The following is a 26,291-nucleotide window of genomic DNA, read 5'->3' on the forward strand; positions in this document are numbered from 1 at the left end:
CTTTCCAACTTTCGCGGATAAGGTGAGACAAGTTGTCAAATTTTTGATGGTAAGTTAACACAAAAGGCACCCTCCTGTTGACCTTTTGGACTTTATATTGTAAAAGTTCATCTCGGCTGATGTTGCTAGCACGAGAAAAACCGTTATCAATGTATTTCCTTTTGTAGCCTCGATGTTTTAGGTGACCGCGAAGTTCTTGTAGTCGTTTTTTGGCAACATCGTTGGTGAAGCAAATCCTTTTTATGCGTATGGCCTGGCTGGCTGTAGGGAATGTTCTTGGTGCAATGTTTAGGGTGACAACTTGAAGGAGACAGATATTGATGTTTGTCTGTGGGCTTGCAATACAGATCTGTAAATATGTTTCCATCCCTCACTTGCGTTGTAGTGTCAAGAAATGTGATCTTAGAGTCAGAGATTTCATATGTGAATTTTATTGAGGGATGGGCATCGTTGGCATGTTGAATAAACAAATCTAGTTCTTGTTCAGTATTGTCCCACTTCATGTCAATATCGTCAATAAATCGGAACCAAGAGAGGGGTTGATAAAGAAAAGAATTGAGAATTCTCTGTTCTAATTTCCCCATAAAAATATTGGCATAAGACGGGGTCATCTTTGTTCCCATTGCTGTTCCATTAACTTGGAGAAAGTGTTCACCATTGAATTTGAAGTTATTGCATTTTAATACCAAAGTTAGAAGCTGGATGAGACATTCAGTTGGTGGATGTAAGGTGTTACGAGAGTTCCAGACTTCCATACAGGCTTCAATACCATCGTCATGGGGGATATTAGTATAGAGGGAGGTAACATCAAGCGAGACAAGGATCGTTTCAGGTGGGAGAGGGTTCAAAGATTCAATTTTTTTAAGATAATGTGTTGTGTCTTGTATATATGATGGTAAATTTTCTACGTGTGGTCGGAGATGAAAGTCAATATATATATATAAACGAGTCTAAATTGAAAACTACGTTCAAACCTATGATTGCGTTGGATAAAAACCGCAATTTCTATACGTGTGCATGTAAAACAAATTTCGTTGTAGAAGGGTCTAAAAACAGCACAAACAACATTTTCCAAAAGACCAAAAAATTGAAAAAGTATATTTAAACAAAACGCATTTGACTAACAGGTCGAACAACTGATGTTCTTTAACCCTGCTGACTGCCATCGGCGATTGCCAAATAAAATTGATCACAACATGTAACAAAATGGATCTTAATATAAATTTAATACTAAACAGAAATATTTTTTTTTAACTTGTGGCCACGATGTTATGCCATAAACATACGGTGTCAATATTTGTTTAGTACACCAGATCCGGATTTCGACAATAAATGTCTCTTCAGTGATGTTAGGGATCGAAACGGTATTTGGAAGGCCATATAAAAAGAACCCGCATTTATATATATATATATTTCACAGTAACATGGGTTCGAATCCCGGCGAGGGAAAAACCAGATCTAACATTGTTGGGTTGATGTTTAGACGAGTTATATATATATATTATATATACTGAACATAAGATCGCACTTTGTCTCACTATTTCTCTCGAACTTGGCTTAAAAGTTACACGTTAGCACCTTATATAACACGAAGTAGTGCAGACTTTAATGATAAGGTTTTGAACAGATTAATATCAGAGGAATCTAGTGATTTCAAAATAGGAATACGTTTGTTAAAATGAAAATGATGGGTAAGAAATTTTATATTTTCTTTAAACTTAGGATACAAATGTAGTAGTTGATCTCTCAATTTTTTAAATACAAGTTTGTATTGGTTTGTGATGACTTTTTAAGTAAACAAATAATGTTTGTTTTTCTTCTGAAAATGTCTTTATATTCAAAAGGAATGTCGCCTGAATATCTTAGAATTTATTATACTTGCATGTTGATATATCTATTACAATGTACATATAACAACATCGTATTGTTCATGCTAGCCATGATATCGTCTCATAACTTTATGTCCAATAGTAACATAATGCACAATTTAAATATATCTAGTATGGGTTTTGCTTATGATTAAAGGCCGTGCAGGGACACATGGATATTGAATTCTTTGTCATTAAGTCTCCTGTAAAGCGTGTCTCATTGACAATCATAACTCATCATCTTATTTTCTATGGACTAATTATTTTACAATAATATTGCATTAACCACTCATGGCGTTTTTTTATGTAACTTTCTTGAGACGAACAGTAGTGTTGGGGTCTTGGTGGTCGAAAGCTCTAAACATTTCAAGTACCATATCCCTAGCAAGTCGACACTGAGGTTTTGAGCTCGAATCCCTCACGGTGAAGGTGCACTCAACTCCAATTTAAATTGATTAGGATTGTTAGTTTTTCTACCGAAGTTAGTTACATGTAGTTCTCTCCGGGCCGTCCTGCTGTCTCCACTTATAAAAACCGACCATCACGAGTTAGCATTAAAGGGTTGAAAGAGATTTTGAACATCAACCAACCAATCAATAAATAAACACAAAGTACTGTTAATTAGTATTGACTTGATGCATACGAAAGGATAAAAATAACATTATTCGAATGTGTAGCTCACTTGTTTTAATGGACCGGTACACTTATTGCGTTATCTTGGTGTCATTCCTACATTTTTGTATCGTATCTAAATCAATTGACGTTAACGCTAAAAATCGATCAAAACGAAACTATCTAATAAATGATGACACCACATTCAGTCTAGGTTGATGTTTCTATAGCGAATTTGCGGAGTTTAAAATCTGACTAAAAAAACATTCTAACCCTCATTAAAGGGGCATTAGCTACGAATGAGATAAACAATTGAAATAAGATTTGTGAGTTTTTCAACATTTATAAAAGCAGTGAATAAAAATAATGTGTAGTTATTATCAGTCTATTTCGTTCAATCTCGAAACAATAAGCTCGAACATCGCTGGTGTATTATTCACAAAGTCAATAATTTGACTTCATTAAATTCCGTGGCTATAAAACGTTTAGTTTGACATTCAGTGGAGATGGGTTATGCATATGTTATTCATAAAAAGAAATCAAAAATGACAAAAGGAAGACACCAGCAATACACATTTATTTGTCTAATCCTGCCAACAAAATCATCCTTATACAGTTAAAACGATGATATACAAATATTTTTAATTTATAACATATAATAAAACAGACCCAGTACCAGAACCATCATAATAAAAAGATTACATCTGTTCGTCTGTTTATTTTAAATGACTGTAACAAATCTTTTCAGCGTCTAGTCTAAAATATGCACAAAATACTGATACATTTAACATGTTATAGAGAGTCCATATACATTGGTCATCGTTTCGTTTGAAATTTGTGGACCTTAAATATATGTTTCAATATGTTATCAATCCAATATAAGAATTTGGATCCAATTGATTAACACGAATTAAACTCAATGGAGATTCAATGTATCAATGAAATATGTTGTTTTAATCTGATGAAATGTTCAACTAAAGCTCACAAAAGAAATAAAACCTACACAAGTATCGCATTCACAGCAAGTTAAGTAATATATTTGATGCTTGGTTGAAGCCGGGGTGCCCGGCGAAAACCACTGACTATCCCAGTCAATTAAGATTTGAATCGAGTGCACCCGAGCAGGGTACGAACTCACAACCTCAGTGTTGACTGGCTAGTAACTACTTAGACCATTCGGCCACCGAGGCCTAGTTAAGTAATAGAAAAAACATAGGATATGGGGAATACATTTTTTTTCTTTAAGTGCCAGTCTGCCTAAGAATCAGGCAGTGGTGAAAACATGACAAAAAAAAACCCCGCCCTATTTGGCATTGATTTCAGTTCATTATATGTAGTTATGCACAAAAATAACATTCATTTCCATTTTCTGTTCTGGTAATAGAAGATACAATTTGGTTGAAATGCACTAGAAATTAATGAATAAGGAGAGATAACTCTGTAATTTGCTATCATTCTAACCAATTTTCCAACCAAGTTATTTGATATTACCAGACACACACAAACAAAAGACAAATACTTTTTCACTCAAGATGATGGTTAGTATTAAGTAGCATGATTAACTCGGTGGTTTTTTTTTAATCATGTTTTAATTTTTACCTAAATTGCCTGATTCTTACAAAGACTGGCACTTAAGTTCCAGATGTTTTCTACGATCATTATATCATACTAAATGATATTTAGTACATGTATATCACCACTTATTGATCTATTATGGTATACCACAGATTTAAGTATGTCAAATAAAATGTATGAAGTTGATTAGTCATGCTAGACAGTGAAAGTGTCTTCCTTGGTCCACATACATAACCAGACAGTGTTTCCTTGAACTTCATTTATTCTTATAGATAGATATATAGATTTGTTTTCATTTTAAAGTACATGTATTTGAAAAGTAATATATTTTTAAGCACAGTTATATCATTTTAAACAAACGTCTTTCTGCATATGTAGTATATAGTCAATAATATATATACACTAACATCAATCAGCTTTTAGAACTTTAAGATTCAGAGTCGATTATGTACAATATATCATCCGAAATAATTTAATAATACATATCTATCCTTTTTCATTAAATGTTCTATATAAATTGTAGGAAGTTTGTTTTTATTTATCGCCAGTCTGGTGGGATATATTCGTAAGTTTGTAAATGGTAGATTTATTTTCAGAATAAATGTTTTCCTTGATAATGTTGTTACTCACGCAATTATACTTGCTATGACAAATTGCAATTGGTACTTAACAATGTATAACAAAGAATTTTTACCGACAATACATTTATTGAGGCTAGAAATCTCTTTAAGTAACTGCGCTTATTAATGATTAATTATACAAATAATGCGTTAAATCTAACGTTGTTTTACATAAGAAAATGTGCATTCTGTACCAAGTTAGGAAAATGACAGTTGTTATCCACTCGTTTGATGTGCACGTGTTGAAACTTTTGATTTTGTCATTTGAATGGGGACCTTCTGTTTTGAATTTTGCTCACAGTTCAGTATTTTTGTGATTTCACTTTTTTCGTAATAACTTATATAAAAAAAAAATGTACAAGAAGATATATCCATGAAAACAAAGTTTTGAACTAGCTTTTGCAAATCAGAGAAATATATATAATACTATGGATAACTCTATGCAAATGAACATAAGTATATTTCCCTTACTTTGAAAGCTAGGTTGTAATATCGTAAAATCAGATACAGACTTCAATTTGACAATTACTTGACCTGATTTGATTCGTGAAGATAAAACACACCTCTCTGAAAAAATGTTCAACAGGAAAGTGTTAGATTACAAGTTTGAACTGGTCATCTATAAATAATGATACCATTTAGGATCAGTAGCACACTGAGGAAAATGTATAATTATAAAACAAAGCAATTTGACTTTTATGTACAGCGTTTGCTAACATGCTGGACGTTTAAAAAACTGCATTGTAAACATATTAAGTGTATGAACCACAATGTGTTGTGTATTTCATAAAATTAAATATCTCGGGTAAATCCTTGGTACTTACATTGTAATCGATGTTAAGTTCGTGCGTTCGGATTCTGGAATTCAGAAATATAAAACTTGTTTAACTCCATCATAGTTCGTGACTTCATCGAATCATTCTATCTCTTTTAAGTGTTTTTCGTTTTTCCTTGTCGTCATGTTAATGTTGAAGGAGTGAGGTGTCAGTTGTTTTATGTGGCCTATTGTGGTATTTTGTAATATTTCTAATATCAAATGTTATAACTTTTAACGATTTCTCATATTTAAAAAGACTTAAAATCAACTTAGTGAGAATTTATAATTTATTTACTTATTTATGTATAAGCCTCCATTAGGGGGCAATAACTGCATAAGGTTGATCGACACATTTGTATGTTAACTACGAAAAAAAGATATGTTTAACAAATGTAAACAGTCTGGCCAATGAACATGCAATCGATCATGATCATACTTTCGCTCTTACATGACAATGTTAAATACAGGCAACAGTTGTAAACCGCTGTTCAAAACTCGTAAATATATGGACAAAAAACAAAATCAGGGTAACAAACCAAAACTGAGGGAAACGCATTAAATATAAGAGGAGAACAACGACATAACATTAAAATGTTACACACACAGAAACAGACCAAGCATCTGAATATCGAAATGTTATCAGCTTTAATTTCATCATTGGTCACTCTTACATCAAACCCATTAGTTATGTTTGTTTTAAATACTGTAACCTTATCAATTCAAGTTTAAACTCCTCCTCCTCCTCCGGAATTTTCTTTATTAATCAGTCATAAAGTATGAAAAAAGTAAAAAAAACAACAAAAAACTGAAATACTGAAAATGGTGAAGGTTTTATATGAAATGTAGCACTTAAAGCTGTATTTCCGCCATTTTATAATCATCGATATACATATTACCGTTATTGTGTCGAGTTATCAAAACTTTACTAAGCTGCACAAAGCAATTGAGCAAAGACTACACAGACGTTTGCAAATCGTCCCCTCACAAGACTACTACAAACAACACCAGGGAATAAATCAAACAGAATAATATCAGTGTCATGTTCGAGGTGTCATGTTTATGTTGAACATGCCTTAGTTGTTATCAAAGGTGACAGACTAATTATATAATACGCCAGACGCATGTTTATTAAATATGAGACTTTTGAAAACATTTAGGGAAATCGGAGCTTTGATACCATTAAAGGATGAACAGAAGCAACTACAGTAACATGTCTATATTTATATATTGAAAATGTTTTTCTCATATCTGAATATTTTTGTTACTTTGATTTATCGTTCAATATATTTAGGTAGGTGTGCCATTGAAAAATCTTTAAACTTACTTTTTTAGCATTTTTTATAGATAAGTTTTTTGCAATCCTGAATCAACAAACCAATTGATAATGTATTAATATCGATTCCCATTCACGTTTTAAAATACGGAGTTGATTTGTATTGTATCAAACACATCATAAAGCTACGAAGGTTAGCTGCACTCAAAGCCTGAATACATTTTAGTGCATTTGCCACACTTAATATATTTTCGGAATTGTTATTGCACAGTTTCCTTTTCGTATTTTTAACGAATTTATTTAAATAATTACATGTTTCAGATAAACATTCGTGTTTTAGACTGTCTACGATATCTATGTTTAAGTTTGTTATAGCTATGGTCAGCACTGTATGTTATAATTATGCTTGTTCAGGCTGTGGACAACAACGTCTGTTTTGCTTATGTTTGTTTATGACATGTATGCTGTGATTAAGTTTCTTCTGGTGTGGGCATCAATATCTTGTTTGAAAATATAACAAAAAAAAAAAAAAAGAATATGAAGTATAAAGTTTATTTAAGCTGTCCACAACAATGTCTTTGTTTATGTGTCTTCATGCCGTGGACAACGATGTCTGTTTGTTTATGTTTGTTATAATATGGATAATATAAAAAGAAGATGTGGTATGATTGCCAATGAGACAACTGTCCTCTAAAGACCAAATTAACACAGACATTAATAACTATAGGTGACCGTCAAGAATGAGCAAAGCCCATAGTGCATAGTCAGCTATAAAAGGCCCCGAAATGACAATGTAAAACAATTCAAACGATACAACTGCCTTATTTATGTACACTATACACTATGTTTGTGTTTGTTTAACGGCCTTTTGTATGTACACTATGCACTATGTTTGTCAGGGCTAAGAACGGAAATATACGCCGTGTTTATGTTTTCTTTGATAATTGGGCCAACAATGTATGTTTTGTTCGTATTTGAGTAGCACGTGTACAACAATATAAAAAAGAAGACAAGGTATGATTGCCAATGAAACAACTCTCCACAATAGACTAAAATGACATAGTAATTAACAACTATAGGTCAGCGTACGGCCTTCAACAATAAGCAAAGTACATACTGCATAGTCAGCTATAAAAGGCCCCAAAATGACAATGTAAAACAATTCAAACGATAAAAATAATGGCCTTATTTATGTACAAAAATGAACGAAAAACAAATATGTAACACATAAATAAACGACAACAACTGAATTACAGGCTCCTGACTTTGGACAGGTACATACATGCAGAATGTGGCGCGGTTAAACATGTTAGCCGGATCCCAACCCTCCCCTTACCCTTAACAGTGGTATAACAGTACAACATAAGAACGAGCTAAAAAATAATCAGTTGAAAAAGGTTTATAACTCATCAGATAGAAAAAAATACAAGTGGACGTAAACCTACTAAAATTAATCAATGCGATATAAAAAAAATCTAAATTTTATTTAAGACAGTGATTATGTTTGTTTTCATGGCGATCTTAATACTCGAACTGCACCTCTTAGATATGTCCATTCATCAAAAAAACCAATTAAACTCAGTAACGTGATACTTTAGAATTATTTTATGTATTTGGGGTGATGTGAACATCTCAACCTAACAAAAATATTCTTGACAGTATAAGAAATACGTCTGAAAGTAAAAGAGAGTAAAGTGTAACCTAAAGTATTTTTTTTTAATTCAATTTGATTTATGGTAAAGTTATTGTACCAGCATATGTTATGTAGTAATCCCCATATACGTGTGGAGACAGGGCAAGTCAGCTAATATCGATGATGAGAATCACTATAATTTCCTTTCAAAAATATGAACGAAAAAACACTTTCTAGAATTATGCTGAACGTTTGCAAATATATTACACTTATATAAACTGTTTTCTCCAAGTAATATATAAATTCAAAAATAGTAATGTTGGTATTTCAAAGGTGTTAATTTGAAAATCCTCCAGGTAAACTTACATCATTCTTTCACACATGAAATGTACATTATAATGTTAAAAATAGTTGTTATCTATACAACTATACAATTAGACTATGCGAATACATGATTTATTCAGATAAGGGATAGCAATGTCTGTTAGTACATATCAATGTCTTAGTCTAGATTTCGGACAACATGTGACATTAATGATGTACTTACGTGAGAGTTTGTGAAATACAAAATATCTAGAATTTGAAATTGATACTTTAAGTCAGAAGAGCATTTGTTAAGACACAACATCAGCTTAAAATATTGATAGATCATTGAGCTGCTTTTCGAGATCTATGGCGAGAAAAAGCTGATTCGGACGTTTACCTTATATTTGGAATTGTATTATTTGGATCTCAAATCAAAAGAAAAAAAACTATGCTTAAATTTTGGCCCTCTATGAGCTATAAAGTCTTATAGGAAAAGATAAACGGGTGTTGTGAGACAAAATACTTTACATTGTCTTATATAGAAAAAAACACAAGGAGTCCGAACATTTGACACAAATTCCAAAACTTCACCTAAGTACATACTTAATGATTTTGCTTAGATTGTGATTACAAATGCAATTTTGTTTATATTCATTTAGATTGTGGACAACAGTGTCTGTCATGTAACGGTATATCTAACCCTTTTATGTGCAGAGAGACAATAACATGTCACCCTGATGAGGTTTGTTTACATATGGCTACAACATGAGTATGGCTACACCATGATTATGGCTACACCATGAGTATGACTAAACCATGAGTACGGCTATACAATGAGTTCAACAATACAGTCAATTACTAAAAAGAAAAATAAGCTTTAACAGTTAATTGTGTTTACGTCAGTTTCAACTGATCATCTTAGATGCCAAGATTGAAATTTTATATTTTCGCCATCGTTTCGTCTACATAAGGCTCGTCAGTAACGCACAAATAAAAAATGCTAAAAAGACCTAATAAAGTTCGGTTGTAGAGTAAGAAAAAGAATCGAAGTTGCAAATTATTGACATTTTGATTAGTTGAATGGTTGATTCTAGCATCCTTCAATGTTAATAACACTATAAATTGGAAAAACGTCTGAAAGTAGCAGTGTAAGTAAGTATTTGACTGTACTAATTTTTGCATGACCATTTTAATTACGATTGCCAAGGTGAATTAATCCTTAATGCTTGAAAATTGAAAACAACACGTTTAAAAATTTCGTGCATCCGAAGCGCTTTTCTGGATTTACCTTCATCAGGAACGCTCAAGACCAAACATTCGAAATCCGAAGATGTATAAGAATCGAAACCGTTAAAGAGCTATATGTCAAAAATACCTAAAGTAAATAGCCAAATTCATTTAAAGCCATCTTTGCCTGAGGGAGTTAAAACCTTAGTTTCATAATAATTTCAAAAGTTTGTTAAATGATCTTAAAAAGGGGCCTAAAAATACTAAAACGATTTTAAAAAGGAAAGCAGCAATTTTGTTTTGCATTTTAAATACTGCAAAAGAAAAAAGGAAAGTCTAAGAGCTTACAAATATCATCAATACTAAAATCAACTATTATGTATTTATAACAGGTTTGTTATATGCATAATTACACAACAGAGAACAATGTCAATCACTTTGACTTTGGCTGTTACTATCCAGAAGTAAGTAAATGTAAAAATAACTAAAAAAATCACCACAAAGTGGTTGACTGTGACTTTGAGTTCAGTGAGTGGGAACCCTGTAAGTGCTATATTGTAGCGTCTTGTGTTTTTGAAAGCGAATTCTCAATATATAAATATACAGGTCGTGTCTGTCGATTATTAGGTGTACACTCTCGTTAAGCAGTTAGAAATCTAAATATAAAGTGTACTTATGGAGTAAAACATTAATTTATAAATCAAGTAATCTATAAGAAGGAAATATACGTCATTGACACTGAATTAATGATTTTCAAAAATAACCAAAATGACATCAACACGCTATCATGATCTTCAACAACTAGACTCTAAGCACTTAGTTGTGCCCTCAATCGTGATAAAAGAAAAGCAAGGATAGATGGTATGCATTTTTAGATGGTGACGTTCCCTTCTCACCATCTTACGGTGTTTATATATCTCAACTTGTACGATTCGCTCGTATATGTAACAATGTTTTAGATTTTAACGAGAGAAATTTATGTATTATTGAAAATTATTACACCAGGGTTTTCGATATCACAAACTAGTCAAAACATTTACTAAATTTTATCACCGGTATAAGGACATCATTCGTACATATAGCTCAACATGCAGACTTCTTATACGTTCAGGTATTTCACATCCAATTTTGTATGGAAATATTCTTTATAAAGCACAAAGGTGTCAGTATTCACCTCAAAACCTTTGAATAGACTTATTAAAAAGGGATATAGTTACGATACTGTTGTCAGGTCATTAAAGATTGCATATTTTGGCGTTAATATTGCTTCACCTATAGGGTCTTTGCATCGGAACTAAACATATTTATTCAAAAACCAGTTGTTGGCATGACACGGGTTATGTTCTTCTCATATATGTTATGATGGTATGTTACTAAACCCCTAACGGGAAGGATTGTGCCTGATGTTCATATGATGAAATCATAATCTTTCAGTCAGTTTAATCGAAGTCTGGAGCTGGCATGTCAATTAACTGCTAGTAGTCTGTTTTTATTTATGTATTATTGTCATGTTGTTTATTTTCATTGTTACATCTTCTGACATCAGACTCGGACTTCTCTTGGACTGCATTTTATTTTTATACATAATTTGTTATGCGTTTACTTTTCTACATTGGCTAGAGGTATAGGGGGAGAGTTGAGATCTCACAAACATGTTAAACCCCGCCGCATTTTTGCGCCTGTCCCAAGTCAGGAGCCTCTGGCCTTTGTTAGTCTTGTATTATTTTAATCTTAGTTTCTTGTGAACAATTTTGAAATTAGTATGGCGTTCATTATCACTGAACTAGTATATATTTATTTAGGGGCCAGCTGAAGGACGCCTCCGGGTGCGGGAATTTCTCGCTACATTGAAGACCTGTTGGTGACCTTCTGCTGTTGTTTTTTTCTATGGTCGGGTTGTTGTCTCTTTGGCACATTCCCCATTTCCATTCTCAATTTTATCCTTGACAAAAAATCGGAATATGCACAGAAAAAAAAAACCCATACACAAAAAGCAAAGGAACAGCATTTGCATTTTAACATCAGCACTTAACTTTTTTCAATTCACAGCCATAGTTTAAAAGTACATATCCATATAATTATTGACTAACATTATGATTATTATATTAAGGGTCTTTTTCTTTGGAACGTATTCAATCATGAAACAAAAAAGCAATAACCTGCAGCAATGAGAATTTGTTTCAAAATTTGATCAAGTATTTTCCCCCTTTATTCAATGAAATTTACTTCTATTCTGAAACTATTTTTAACATTTTATTTAAAAAGTCCATTGCCTCTCTTTCGATAAAATATTTAGAAAGTATAAGCACGTATCTGATGTTTTGTTTGTAGTATTGCAACATGTATGTGCGATGTTCAAGTCATGTATAAAATCAATTAAGTCGGTATAGGATAAAACACATACCTATAATGCACTTGAATTCCTAGGTAATATTACAACGATTAATATCACAAAATATTTCGATGAAAAATACGGCCATTTAAGATATGTGAAATAAAATGTAAACTGTAGGTCTCAAAGCCAATTTGGCTTTTTTTTTTTAATTCTAAAGATAACTTAAACATTTATTACCACGTATAGTTTTTTTTCTGTATATTCTGTTTTTATTGTCGTGCTATATGTCTTTAAAAATTGATTCAGATTTTATGATTGTGTTACTTCACTACAATGTTGAATGTTTCAGTTATGTCCGGGAGGCAGTGGTTTACCTCCTGTCGGTAAAAGAGCAGACGAAGGTCATCACATTGTATGTCAAAGCTGTTGCAACAATACCAATATATGTAATATGGACCTAGTTTGCGACCATAATGATAATGGAGGTAACATATGTTAACATTTTGAAGTCACTAGAGTGTCGCACAAATACGACATATGCAGTGTAAATATTGTATTGTAAAAACAAAACCGCAAACAAATCTAGGTCGATATAGACATGATAGATACAAATAAATGATAACACTCTATTTTAGAAACGAGTAGTTTATTCACAAGATTACTAACTATGCACCCCTAATGGCTGACTTGTTCTTGTTTGCATGCCAAGCAGTATTCATAAAGAACATAAAAAAGATTAAAAAAAAGCATTAATTATTTTTAACTTCACCTATATATATATATATATATATATATATATTCTTGATTTTCTGTCAATAAATACTCTACATTTTAATGAGGACCTGCATTTCAAAAATCTCAATAAATTTGACATTCATAAAGCTAATAACGTTAGAAAGTAATCTCGTATCTTGCAATTGTTGTGTTCTTAATTTAACAGCAATGAACAAATTAAACATAGAATCTTGAACAAACACGAAGGTATCAACTTTCTATTTCTCAGCAGTGACATTCCTTCTATGCCATTTAATGGTGATTACGAATCTTAATTAAAAAAAGACTTTATGCCCGTGAGTGCTCGCAATATACAATCACCAGTGACATAATAGAGATCCTGATACAAAAACTGCTCCGAAAGATTCAGCTGTTAGGAGTAGTCTTGAACTTGCAGTGAGGCCTCACTATGACTTTGAGATGAATAACGACAATAAAAGCAATAACACGCTGTTCCTTTTGTGTGTGTATTTTTAGCTATGCATCAACTGATTTTATGTCCTGGGTAGATAACCAATATTCTTTGTTTTTCTATGATAATTTTTTTTGTATCACCATCATCAAATAAAGTAGCAAATAATGATACTATTTAGATTTTTAGGAATAAAAAAATGTCGACACTTGCACTTGATTTACAGAGTTATTGTCAAATTAAGAAATAATTCATTGAGGGCTTGAATATATCGTGATTTTACGCCAATTAGATAGTGCCTTTATTTATGGAATCGGCAAATCGGATATCGATCAGGGTAAACTATTTTGCATAAAGGGCCAATCCGTGGTAAAATCACGTATTCAAGCCCCCTCCTTATTATTTCGATTCTAATAGGATAAATGCGGCAATTCTTTTGGATCAAAGCGAACATTTGCCGTTCTCATAACTAAACGTACTATTAAACTGTCATAAAAGAACGGAGCAAACTGAATTAGTGACATGCTTAAACTATATACAATAACGTATTTAGATAGTTTTTGATAATTTACTTATATGTTTTAAATGTATAAAAAATATGGTTTATAACACATTTTAGCATCGTTTGCTTACGTTACCTTGTGATTTTTTTCGGTTTCACAAGCGTGTACTTTCCCGTAAAATACTTCTATTCTTAAGTCAAAGTTCTATGACATCGGATAGCTCATTCATAAAACGCTTATGACGCGGCAGTACGATCAAAAGAGCCAAACAATATATTCATATCTTACCAGGGATGTGTACTCATGTTAGAATATACTGTTTACTTTCCAACTAAAAACAATTTCTCTATTAAATTGTGTGAGCTGCAATCTAGCATCACTTCATATCCTGTGATTATCACTATACTTTTTACAGGTGGAAGTTTAGACATGTTTCCAACTGAATGTTCAGAAATAAAGAACATAAACTCGAACGGAGTCTATACAATATACCCATCCGGACCATTTAAACCAACACCAGTATACTGTATACTAGACAGGAGCGGAATATGGACGGTACTAACATTTGTTAAATATATAATCAGCCATTACTGCATGTATAAAAGTAAAATCACAAAAGTACCGAACACGAAGGAAAATTCACAAAGGAAAGTCCCTAATCAAATAGCAAAATGCGAAAACGCAAACACATCAAAAGAATGAATAGCAACTGTCTTATGACAGTCTTTGTCACTGCGTTTTCGTATGCAAACAATAATGGTGGATAAAACCTGGTTAAATAGCTAGTAAAACCTCTCACTTGTATGACAGTCTTATAAATACAAATAAAAATAATAGCTAAAAATGTAAAATAGGGGTACGACAGTCATCATTGTGTTATTATTTTAATTACTATAAAGTAACAAAACTATTCACATTATTTAGCATTGTGTGAAACAATTTTACTCTCTGAAATCATTTTAGAAAATATGATTTATATGTAAAGAGCCTAATTATGACCATATATTTACAGTATGATATTCTTAAGCAAAAGTTTAAGCATCAATTATCATGGTGTCACCGATTGATAAGCAAATATATATCCTTTCAACAATTATCAATCAAAATTTCGACTAGAATTATCGTTCATCTCAAACTTATTCGTACTTTTTAGGAGGTATTTCTAAACCAAGTAATATGAACGTAAATTAGACAGTATTTTTGTTCTTCTGAATGTTTATTGTAACATTTATACAGGTTATACAAAGACGGATGAATGGTGTTGTAGACTTTTATAGAAACTGGGGAGATTATAAGAAAGGATTTGGATCAGCTTCTACCGAATACTGGTTAGGTATGTCTTACATAGCTACTTTTGCATAGGTACTATTCCTGTACCAAAAATCTGTATTCCTGGAAATTTACTTTTAATATTCAGTACTTTTTTGTTACTTTAGAATTATTGTAATATTTATGTACCTATATTTTACAGTAACTTGATTTGTACTTGAAAGTTAAATACTACAGATTTCTGGTTACACGATTACACTTTCAACATTTTGAAAGTTTGTCATTTCCAAATCTCATAAAGTTATGATGTTCCAACATGGAATACTGTGATTATTATTGGAATTGCTTTTGTACCAATACTTTGAGTACAAATCAAGTAGTGGAAAATAAAAATACCTAAATATTACAATAATTTGAAAGTTAAAATATAGTACTTTATATTAAAAGTAAATTTCCATTACTACAGATTTTAAGTACAGAAATAGTACCTATGCAAAAGTAGCTGTGTTAAAGGTTTCAACTATTATTTAACATTACATTGGTAGTGTTTTCCCCAATAGATCTGACAAGTAATTTCAGTTTGTCTGATGGACTTTTTCCTTACATCTAATTCTAAATTCCGCCAGATGAAAACTATTTCTGAAAAACTGTTATCCTCGTAAAGTGTAACGGACGAAGCAAGTGATTATACCAGTTTCAATACTAGAACAATAATGTATTTATAATGTTTGCGAATATGTAAGTGTATACTGTAAATTGGTCTTCATGACAGACGATATATGCAAAGCAAAAATGTGTACACAAATTTGAATTTATAAAGATTTTACAGATTGAATGATTCTAATTTGCCGAATTTCTTTTTCTTTACCTTTTATCTTGTAAGTGTAATAAATGCCCATTATTCAATTTTACAATTTGTTTATTTGTCCTTTTTGGTCAATCAGCATATTACATTTTCCATTACTTTAACAAATATGGGGTTTAAATGTTCTTAATGAAAGTAAATATGGAAATGTGAGTCCGACACACAAAATACGTAGAGCATTATTTTTTTTTTCAAATTGGATACATACCGGGTCTGTTGGACTGCTTGTTATCAACTGAGTTGTCAGTGCTTCAATGTTGACATGACTCATACTAAATATCACTTAGTAGTTATAAAACAGACAAGGCTTTTCATAATAATAATTATGACCATGACCACTTTACGAAGTGTTATTTCATTTGAATATTGATTACGTTAATATGGCACGATTGGAATAAAATAGTTAGTAATTATATCATATGTAAAGGTTTAACAATCTGGAGGATCACAATCGACAATTCATGTTTGGCAGTCTGTAATTATCGCATTGTAATAAATTTTTTTTGAAAGTAATGTGTATCCAAGGGGTGTATGACATACTCCCCCCCTCCCAAAAAAGCACAAAAAATTAGCAATGAATTAGAGGTCGATACACGATCTATCATGAATGGTCTATACTATAAGAAACATGCATATATATATCACAATCGATGCATTATGTATAACGATAAAGGCAACATAAAGATTATGAAAAACAGACAGCCACCAAACAACATATAAAAACAAGATAAAAGACATGGTTGCCAGTTTCGATTTTAACGAAAAGTTGAAGCATAATACAGCTTATGATAGTGCATTACCTTACAAGAATTATGATAATGAAAAATGATCAAAAACATATGACTATCTTTAAATTTAATGAAAACAGGGAATGACAACCTCCATTTTATATCACGATCAAGTGCGCACGAAATGGTGGTTGTGTTAGAAGACTTTGCAGGTGAGACGAGAACAGCAAACTACTCGTATGTATCCATTGGTGACGAAAGACATTTCTATCGCTTGTATGTGTCAGAGTTTACCGGAACTGCAGGTATATATATCTTCCGATTTGAGTTTTTCTTGTTAATGTAGTATATTTGAAGTATTTTGTATTGTTTCAATCCAACTCCCACCATTCAAACACTCTACTGTTGCCTTATAATTATTCTTCTAAGAATCGTTTTAACATTTGTTCAATTATTTTGCTGCAAGCGTAATTATGTGCACTTTCATGTGTGTTCAGTTTTTGATTTAATCTTTTGAAAAGTATTTGACATTAATAAAATTAGAAATAAAAGTTAAATTTGACATACATTTGATTAATTTGTGAATGGAAAAAAAAAGGTTTCTGAAATTTCATAGATCACTTGAAATTTGAATTGTTTCTCATGCATACGGTTCACTCACATGAAGTCAATAAGTGGTTTTTTTCCAAATATTCTCGGCATAGTAAGCAATCCATCAAATCTATTTATTCTGATCATCTTGAAAGATTGAATATCGGAAGAAATGTCTCCCTTAAAATATTGCATTACACACAATTTCATTGTTGAATTGTAAAATAAAAGTTAGCGTGCATAAACCTACGGTAAAATGGTTCTAGTGATTTGAAGTTTTGATAGCTCCATCATTTAAGCTCGTTTACACTTGTTTATGATCACATCCCAATACCCTAACTAGGTCTCATTTGTATGTTTCAACACTTTTTTTTAGATTTCATTTTTATTTGCACAATAACCCCCTCCCATCATCCCCTTAACAAAGAACACTGGTGTAACAGTACAAAGTATAACAACCAATTACAAAGGGTTTTTCTGTTTTAATCAATACAACGCACACATAAAAAAAACACGAAAGACACATAGAAGAGGTCTGATAGTTCTCAAAGTATTTAATAGGTTATTCAAAGCCGATAAAAATGTATACACAATATGCATTTAAGACTTACATATCAATCTGCACATATCTTACTTTTAATCGATTTTTGTGAAAAGTCATAAAAAAAGTAAGAGAAAAATATGGTCATTGCAAAATTCCAAACTACAGGTATATGTATAGACAGGTTGTATGACCTTTTATAATAATTTTACATTAATATCTAGTTGAGAATTCAATCACTGCTCATAAAATCAATAGTAACACCTATAAGATAGAATTCAATATAACATTGTTAAATTGGTAATAGATTGAAAAAAATATTTCAAAGATCGATAGATCGATAAGTTTACAAGGATCGTTTCTAAATAAACAACTCGGTTTACAACACTAACAAAACAGTAGGATATGCTTTGATATCTGTATGAAGTTTTCTACATGTTAAACGTAACGTCCACTTTTGTATTTGTTTAGGAATATTGCAAGGTTTTAAGTAATTTGTGGTAACAAAGTAATTGACTTTGATGATTACAAGTAAGACTTACGTCTATTGAAATAAAAATTTCAGATAGGAGCATAGCGGACAAGTTTGGATATACAAATGAAGGTTGGGACCTGGATAGAGAGTTGTCACATTGATACTCATACCATACCTTCTTATTTCCAATTACCCAATAAAAGCAGTACAGTCATTTATTACAAAAATTGATAAATGTTTTTCAAAGCATGTCACAAATTAGTCAATAGATGAGATGTCACTTTTTCATGTATAGTTTAGGTATTTAAAACAAACATATTGAAGGGACTTTAACATCGTCAGGAGAGGCCTTATCTAAGATTAGTTATGTTACCCGTTGTGGAACGAACATACCTGCATATAGAAGAAATTATGATTTAAGGTAGCTGAGAGGTCTAAATTAAAATCTATATATATTTTTTTTAAATTTGTCAAAATGTAGGATATATCATACTTTAATCAAAAATAAAATAAAAAAGTATGGGTCACCGGTCTTACTTTCACGCTACAGGTTTGCAAAATTGTCAAATTTTGTATAGATAGTGCATGGAAAACCCAATTTTGTGTCATAAAACAAAAACCATACCATAGAATTGTGAGATAAAATATGAGAAGATAGCTCTTATAATAGACATTTGCGGAAACTAGGTCTATACCTAGGGTTAGTGCTTTTCTTAATTTACAATCATGACCGTTCAAAGCCGAATCTCTAAAGACAATGATTTGTAAGGTGTAGATAGATGTATGATATACCCCTGTATATATTATATGCAGGAGCAATAAACTTTCCCTGCGAAACAGGCTATTTTCAATGCAATGGTTAGTATACGAAAACCAGCGAAAATATTGTTCAGAGGATACTCTAAAACTGCTTCATTTGAAATAGTAATGTTGGAACCGTTTTTGTTATGCACGATTACAACTTTGTATCTACAACTGTAAACTTGTCGACTTAAATAGATTGTGATGTTTTTACAATTTCGTATCGCTGGCTACGCTTTTGCATTTCCCCCCTAACCGCCCACTACACTTTTGCATTTTTAATCCCTAACAATCAGTTGAATAGATTTCCGTATAAACTTTGTGTTGAAATTAACAACGTCGCATTTAGAATCACGGGCTGTTCCGGGTGTTGCCGATCAATGCTTTTGAATAGGGACATATGATCAGACCCCTTTTACCTTGGGTTGAAAATCCCTTTTGAAAATGATTTAATCGACCCCGGCGTCGTCAGTGCACTCGTTATTACAATTTAATGAACATAGTACCAGTCTCTAATATGGGTTTCAGCTCAGGTTTCGAGCATACCAGTCCCATCCGTGTTCATAGAGAATAATTATCGAGAAAACAAACCTGTCCACACATAAGGATTCCTAAGATGTCCATTATGATAATTACATAAAAGAATAACAACTTGAAACTTGTTTGTTATCTTTTGTGTGTTGCTGTTGAAAACATGGATAGCAATTTTTTTACTATAATAGTACACCAATTCTTACATTTTAGCCGGCTCTGGCGAACAGTCTAAAATAAATTTCTGACACAGAGAAATTTGTTGATAACTATTTTTTTTTGGGGGGGGGGGGGGGGAGAGGGTGTTCTCGAATACTTGAGATTTTGTTTGTCCTATTCAGGATAAGTAAAAGATTTCAAAATTATACCGAACGGCAAGTGAAATTTCATGAAGAATGAATAGCGAAAAAACACACGTCCGCTGTATTTCCTCATTCTTTTAAAACAAAATAAAAGAGAAAAAGTATTTCTTAGCATAAACATGCTAACATGCTCCATGGTTGATTGCACCTTTCCTAACACAAAGTATTTGTGACTTTTTTAGCAATTGTCCAAATCTAGCTACTGCAACGACAATTGAGATATTAAATACATTTTAAAAATATTGTTAGTTCATTCTATGGTCAATTACAGCATGTTCAACCTAGATAACACCGTATACAATAATTAATTTTAACACATTGCTGCAAATATATTAGAAAATAAATCGTTGTTCAACTACAGAAAAAACATCACTATCATTACATTGTTTTGGATCGACGGTTTATTTTTACACTTTGAGAAAGCCCAAGATTTTAATGGTACCTTTAAGTGTAATTGTAATCCTAATCGTAGGTGTATGAAAGTTTCCGCAAATGTCTAGTATGCTTTCATATTAGCAAAAGAAAAAATGGGGTCACCGAACTCGTTTTCTTGCTATAGAATAAAATGAATAATTCCCAACACATTATTATGTAAAATTTACCTTATCTGAATTTTCTCCCCTTACATTTGAGTTGTCTACTCTCATGTGGCTAAGTTAGAATTAATTGAATCAAACTTTTTTTTCTGTTTTTTTTTTATCAATACATCCGTTAATATGATAAAACATGTCATTTTATGTATTAACCGGAAAAGTTTTGCAAGTAAATTCCCTTCCTCTCTCGAAATTAGTACATTTTATTTAAGAACTGGACCAATTGTTATCTGGTAATTCAAAATCCAAGATGGAGGAAATTATCCGAGCTATCTTAATTCGTACACACATTTCTTTGTAGCATTTACGTATATGTATTTTTTTCATTTCCAGAATTGCTATTTCTTTTACAAAACTTATGAAAGAGAGTTTTAGTTTTGAATAATCAGCTCCTTCTATAGTTTTGAATCAAGATCCTTGAAATTATGCACCGACTCCCTTGAAATTGCACAGAAACATTGCACGCGTATTGAAGTTGTTCACAAACTTCCATCGAATTGTTTAGGGATCTGTATTCTTTTAATTTGTACAGGACAAGTCTTTATTCAAATATTTAAATGTTCAGTGTATTTTTTATGAAGTATACTATACAACCTGGACAATCCATACTTTTTCTATCCGATTTTTCCGTTCATTACAATTTGTACAATTATTTGAAGATAAACTCATCATAGATAATAAGGTAGTTAATTGCACCAGTAGCGACATTGACCCAGAGGTGACAAATATATTTATTATAGATGCCTGGATAAAAATGTGTACACCCGTCATACGCCTGTTTTGACAATAAAAAATAAAAAAAAATGACACAAAGAGCATTGAGAAACCCAAAATTCTCAAAATATCGTCCATATTGATCTCACGACACTGTTCATAAGCTATTCTAAATGGGAGAATCTATGTTATAGAAATATTAAACTTTAAAGTTTTGAAAGGTAGAGCCATTTATTTCACTACATGTGAATTTACAAAATCAATTCTTCTGTTATTATAGGTGATTTTAAAAATGTCATGTATAATCTTCAGGTTTAAGGATTAATCTACGGTGACAAAAACTGTATATATACGCATTGATTTATTAAAGTGCTGAAAGAAAAGATTGTGTAACACTCCTAGAAAATAGCATGTAAATTACATATTAATGTTTGATTAAGTTAAGGTAATGATTGATGGCTTATGATATTGTATTTAAACATAACGATATGATAATTTATACGAAAGTTAATTCTTTTACTTCCATTTAAACGTTTGAAAAGTTGTCTGAGGAGATTTATTCATCAAATTTAATCAACATCAGTAAGCTTATTTAACATGAAATCATAAGGTTGTTCATCTTTATTGTTTCAAAATCCAAATGACAGTTTAAATATATTTGATTGTATCCAGCACGTGAATGTTTATATGAAACAGAGTTAGTTAATTGGAACGTGCCAAAACGCACAAAATTGTCCTTCAGTGTTATAATATAGAATATTTAAAGCCTAAACATTTTTAGTTAAACATCACAACTTGTTTAATAAACACTGTCTGTCTAGGTTTTTATTTACGTTAGACACATTTTTCACAGTTTTTGTTCATATATTAATTATTGAATGTTTTGTTGTAAGTATTCCTGTTGCGTCATTTCAATGTTGAATACGTGAATATGACCAAGGAGATAACCAAACTGCTAAAAGTTTAAAATGTTTGCATATGTGAATTTAGTATATAAAAGCCATATTATGCAATCAAGCTGAAATCCTTGACCTTTGATCTTGATTTGACGGAAATTGCACCGTATGATTTTTTATGACCGGGCAAAACAGATAGTACAAATGTGTAGCTTTCAAATGATATATAATTTAGCCGTGTTTTAGTTGGGTGTATTAAAAATTAAATTTTATGGTTAAAGTCACTCGCCTTTAAGTGGAATTTTAGACAGATCGTACGAAGATTAGCCATACATTGTGATTCATAACATAACAGTGCTTAATAATTAAAGTTTATAATTATTATTTCTCAAAATAATTAAAAGATTTTTAATTGTATAGTTTATGTATTTAATACAAAAATGTAGTAGGGACTTTTACATCTGCAGAAGACGAATTTAATCATATTTTAGCAAAAAATATACAAAAAAAGTTCAAAGATTGTATAGTTTTTAAATCCAGATCATTGAAATATTGAAAAGACTGCACATGTCTTAAGGTTACGCACCAAATTCCTTGGAATTGTTTTCTTCCTTCTTTTTTTTTGTTTTTTTTAACGTTTTTCAATTTTTTTTTCAGGATATCCTTCTTTAACTTTTTAAAGTAGGTGATTTTACTTTTATGTGAAGTATATGTCACAGCCTGGCCAATTGATATTTTTTTTATGTTTAAACTATTTTTTTTATCCAAATGACAGTTTTAATATGTTTGATTGTATCCAGCGCGTGAATGTTTCTTTGAAACATATTTAGTTAATTGGAACGTGCCAAAAACGCATTAATTGCCCTTCAGTGTTATGAGATATAATAGTTGAAGTCTGAACAACTTAAGTTAAACATTACAACTTCTTTAATAAACACTTTTTGTCCATGTCTTTTTTGTTTACGTCAGATACACTTTTCGCAGTTTTGTTCAAATCTTAATTATTGAATGTTTTATGTAAATATTCCCTTTGCGTCATCTCAGCCTTGATTCGTTTGGCAGATGATTCGGAAATTAATTTTACGATTCCTTGACCACAAATTCAGTCTGGCACCATTTCATGGAATGTGTTGTGAAACGTGATTATGTATATAAAAAAATAGAATACGGATTGTTGAAAAAGAAAACCTTCTGTTGCTGACAAACGCTTTTTAATGGTATCGCAAACATGCTGAGCATCCTCTCTTAGGTGTCATAAGAGCTAAAAGAGATAAGAAATATTAACAGAACCTTATCTACTAAGAAAAACAAAAAGACATCTACAGTTCAGCAAAGACATTTGTTTATATAATCAAACTCTGTTCATAAGTCAAAAAACGTTGTGAATCAAGTTAGCATACTATCAAAGATTTACCCACAACGCTTTCTACTTCAACATGACAACAGCCTAGCTACTTAAAATAAACATTTGCAGGGCTAAACCAGCATTTCTGTCAGATCATTGACCACGCAATCCATGAGATAAAAAAGATACATAAAAAGTCAATACTAATAAGAAAAGAGGTTGTTCAATTCATAATGTAACTAATGATAATCATTTGTTAAGAAAAATAAATTGTGATGTACTTCATAACCTTTGAAAGAAAAGTACAGAAGCAATGCAATTGAAAGCATTATTTAATTGTTGACATGCGAATCTTCTGAAAAAAAAGATTTCTTTAATTTAGAAAAACCAAAAACATGAAAAGTTTGCAGCAGTCTATTTGGCTTACATTTTGTGATTTGAAAAACTAGTTGAGAACTGCTTCGTTTTTGTTTGGAAGAGATACAACCGTTCGACGGGTTGACTGCGGCCGGGCATTATCCTAGAAACAAATTTTACATAGCATGCCTGATGTCAAAACTTTACCTTTGAGTCGATCGGATCAAGGTTGACTAGGATGTGCACCAGTTGAGTTTTATTCGGCCGTTAGCTATGATACCTGACATGATCACTTTTCCTCCTCCAAATAGTCAACCCTAAGAATTACGTTCCTCACATTCTGATATTTGTAGACAAGTGCAGTCATCTCTTAACCTCAGCATGAAACAATAACCATCACTTTATCAGATTCAAATTAAAGCAAATTTTTATGTTCGGAGCCGAAGTTTGTTGATTATGTTTTCATGTTTCTATTTCATAATTTTGTATAAATTTTCATTTTGAAGAAAAAAAAAAAACCAGTTGATTGGTTTATTTTTAAGAGAGAACATTTGGTTTTATAGTTTCGCATATCGTGACGTAGAAAATATTTTACATATAGTACGTGTATCGAAGAGACAATAATTGTCATATTCATAGCTGTAGTCAAATAAGAAAAATAAAATTACAAGCAAAGACAAAATTTCTTGAAATAAAACTCCCTTTAATAAAATGATGACAAAGACAGTTTCAAAACAGTCCGGTATTCTAAATATTTTCGAGAAGTTAATAAATTCAGAAAAATTAGAACAACTGAAAATATATCAGACTATTATGCGACAAACTGATATACAGAATCACAGGATGGTTTTCGACTCCAACAGTTGACAATTAAGAATTCAAGGTCTTGACATTTTTCATATGATGACTAAAATACAAAATAGGTAACAAAGGTACCAGGATTATAATTTAGTACGCCAGACGCGCGTTTCGTCTACATAAGACTCATCAGTGACGCTCGTATCAAAATATTTATAAAGCCAAACAAGTACAAAGTTGAAGAGCATTGAGGACCCAAAATTCCAAAAAGTTATGTCAAATAATGCTAAGGTAATCTATGCCTGGGATAAGAAATCCTTAGTTTTTCCACAAAATTAAATTTTAGTAAACAGGAAATTTATAAAAATGACCACATTATTTATCACAAAAAATAGTCATAGTCAGTTCTTAGCTTAGCTAATTGTCATACTACTTAAGACTATGATTAATTGATTACAGTTTCGTGGCAATCTGGGTTTCCATACATAACAATGACTTACAATACACTCCAATCGTTTGAATCCAAGGAAAATGAGCATCGAACGGATGATAATCTGCACGTTTTTCATGATAAAGGCAAGCTGACTTACAGATTAATTTTATCTTATTGACAATATGATTTTCTTTCTAACCACGACCTTTTTAGGTTTTTTTTTGTCATATAAATACCTGTAACAACTAGTTTGAATCATATGTTATTTTCATTACAGGCGACACCTTGTCCTTTGCGAATGGAATGCCATACAGCACATTTGACCGTGACAACCAAGGACATAATTGTCCATCGAAACACAATGGAGCATGGTGGTACAGCACATGTGGATATTCTAACTTGAACGGGGAATACCTTAATGGACACACAGAAAATCTAACAGGGATGTTCTGGTATGCTTGGCATGGATTTGAATACTCTTACAAAGAAACAACTATGATGATCAAGCGGAAATAAAATTTCGTATTCAACAAGTCATTTCGATTTATTTCGATGATAAAAATTTAATTGGTCATCTTCAAATTTCCGAGTATTTTTCAAAACAAAATAGGAACCATTGGGTGAAAACATGTTGTATCTGTGAATTTAATTTTTCGGATTGCGTTTGCTTTTTTTCTGGCAGATTTTTTATGTTCATGTTTAATTCATAATTATGTGTTTCACAGCTTATTCGTAGTTTATTCATTGTATCATTTTGTATTTAAACCGACTATTTTTCTTGTTAGTTTTAGTCTCTTTTCTGTTTTTTGCCTGCAAATATTGGTCAAGTACACAATGTAGACAAGTTGGCACTATTCTACTTTAGTATTTTTATCAAAACACAAAGAATAACTGTCGTAAAACATAATTCAAATAAAGGTAGTCTGGAATGAATGTTCGAACATTTATGACTGAGTTTTTTTAAAATAATATTTAAAATGTCCTTGATTTTATTCACATAATATTGAAACTGTTCAAAAACTGGAACACATAATCAA

The 26,291-nt window shown here is 31.5% G+C and overlaps 1 protein-coding gene across 1 annotated transcript; it reads left to right on the top strand.

The window, feature by feature from the left end:
* The first annotated feature begins 1,663 nt into the window (after positions 1-1,663).
* Positions 1,664-25,787, top strand: LOC143052471 (microfibril-associated glycoprotein 4-like). Its single transcript, XM_076225517.1, has 9 exons — positions 1,664-1,691; positions 4,579-4,620; positions 9,364-9,446; positions 10,324-10,395; positions 12,616-12,751; positions 14,371-14,510; positions 15,192-15,288; positions 16,958-17,122; positions 25,532-25,787. Exons 1-9 carry the CDS (start codon positions 1,679-1,681, stop codon positions 25,768-25,770), a joined length of 987 nt encoding a protein of 328 aa, XP_076081632.1. The 5' UTR covers positions 1,664-1,678; the 3' UTR covers positions 25,771-25,787.
* Positions 25,788-26,291: the final 504 nt, after the last annotated feature.

The sequence above is a fragment of the Mytilus galloprovincialis genome, chromosome 11 (assembly GCF_965363235.1).
Source record: "Mytilus galloprovincialis chromosome 11, xbMytGall1.hap1.1, whole genome shotgun sequence".
Taxonomy (NCBI): Eukaryota; Metazoa; Mollusca; class Bivalvia; order Mytilida; family Mytilidae; genus Mytilus; species Mytilus galloprovincialis.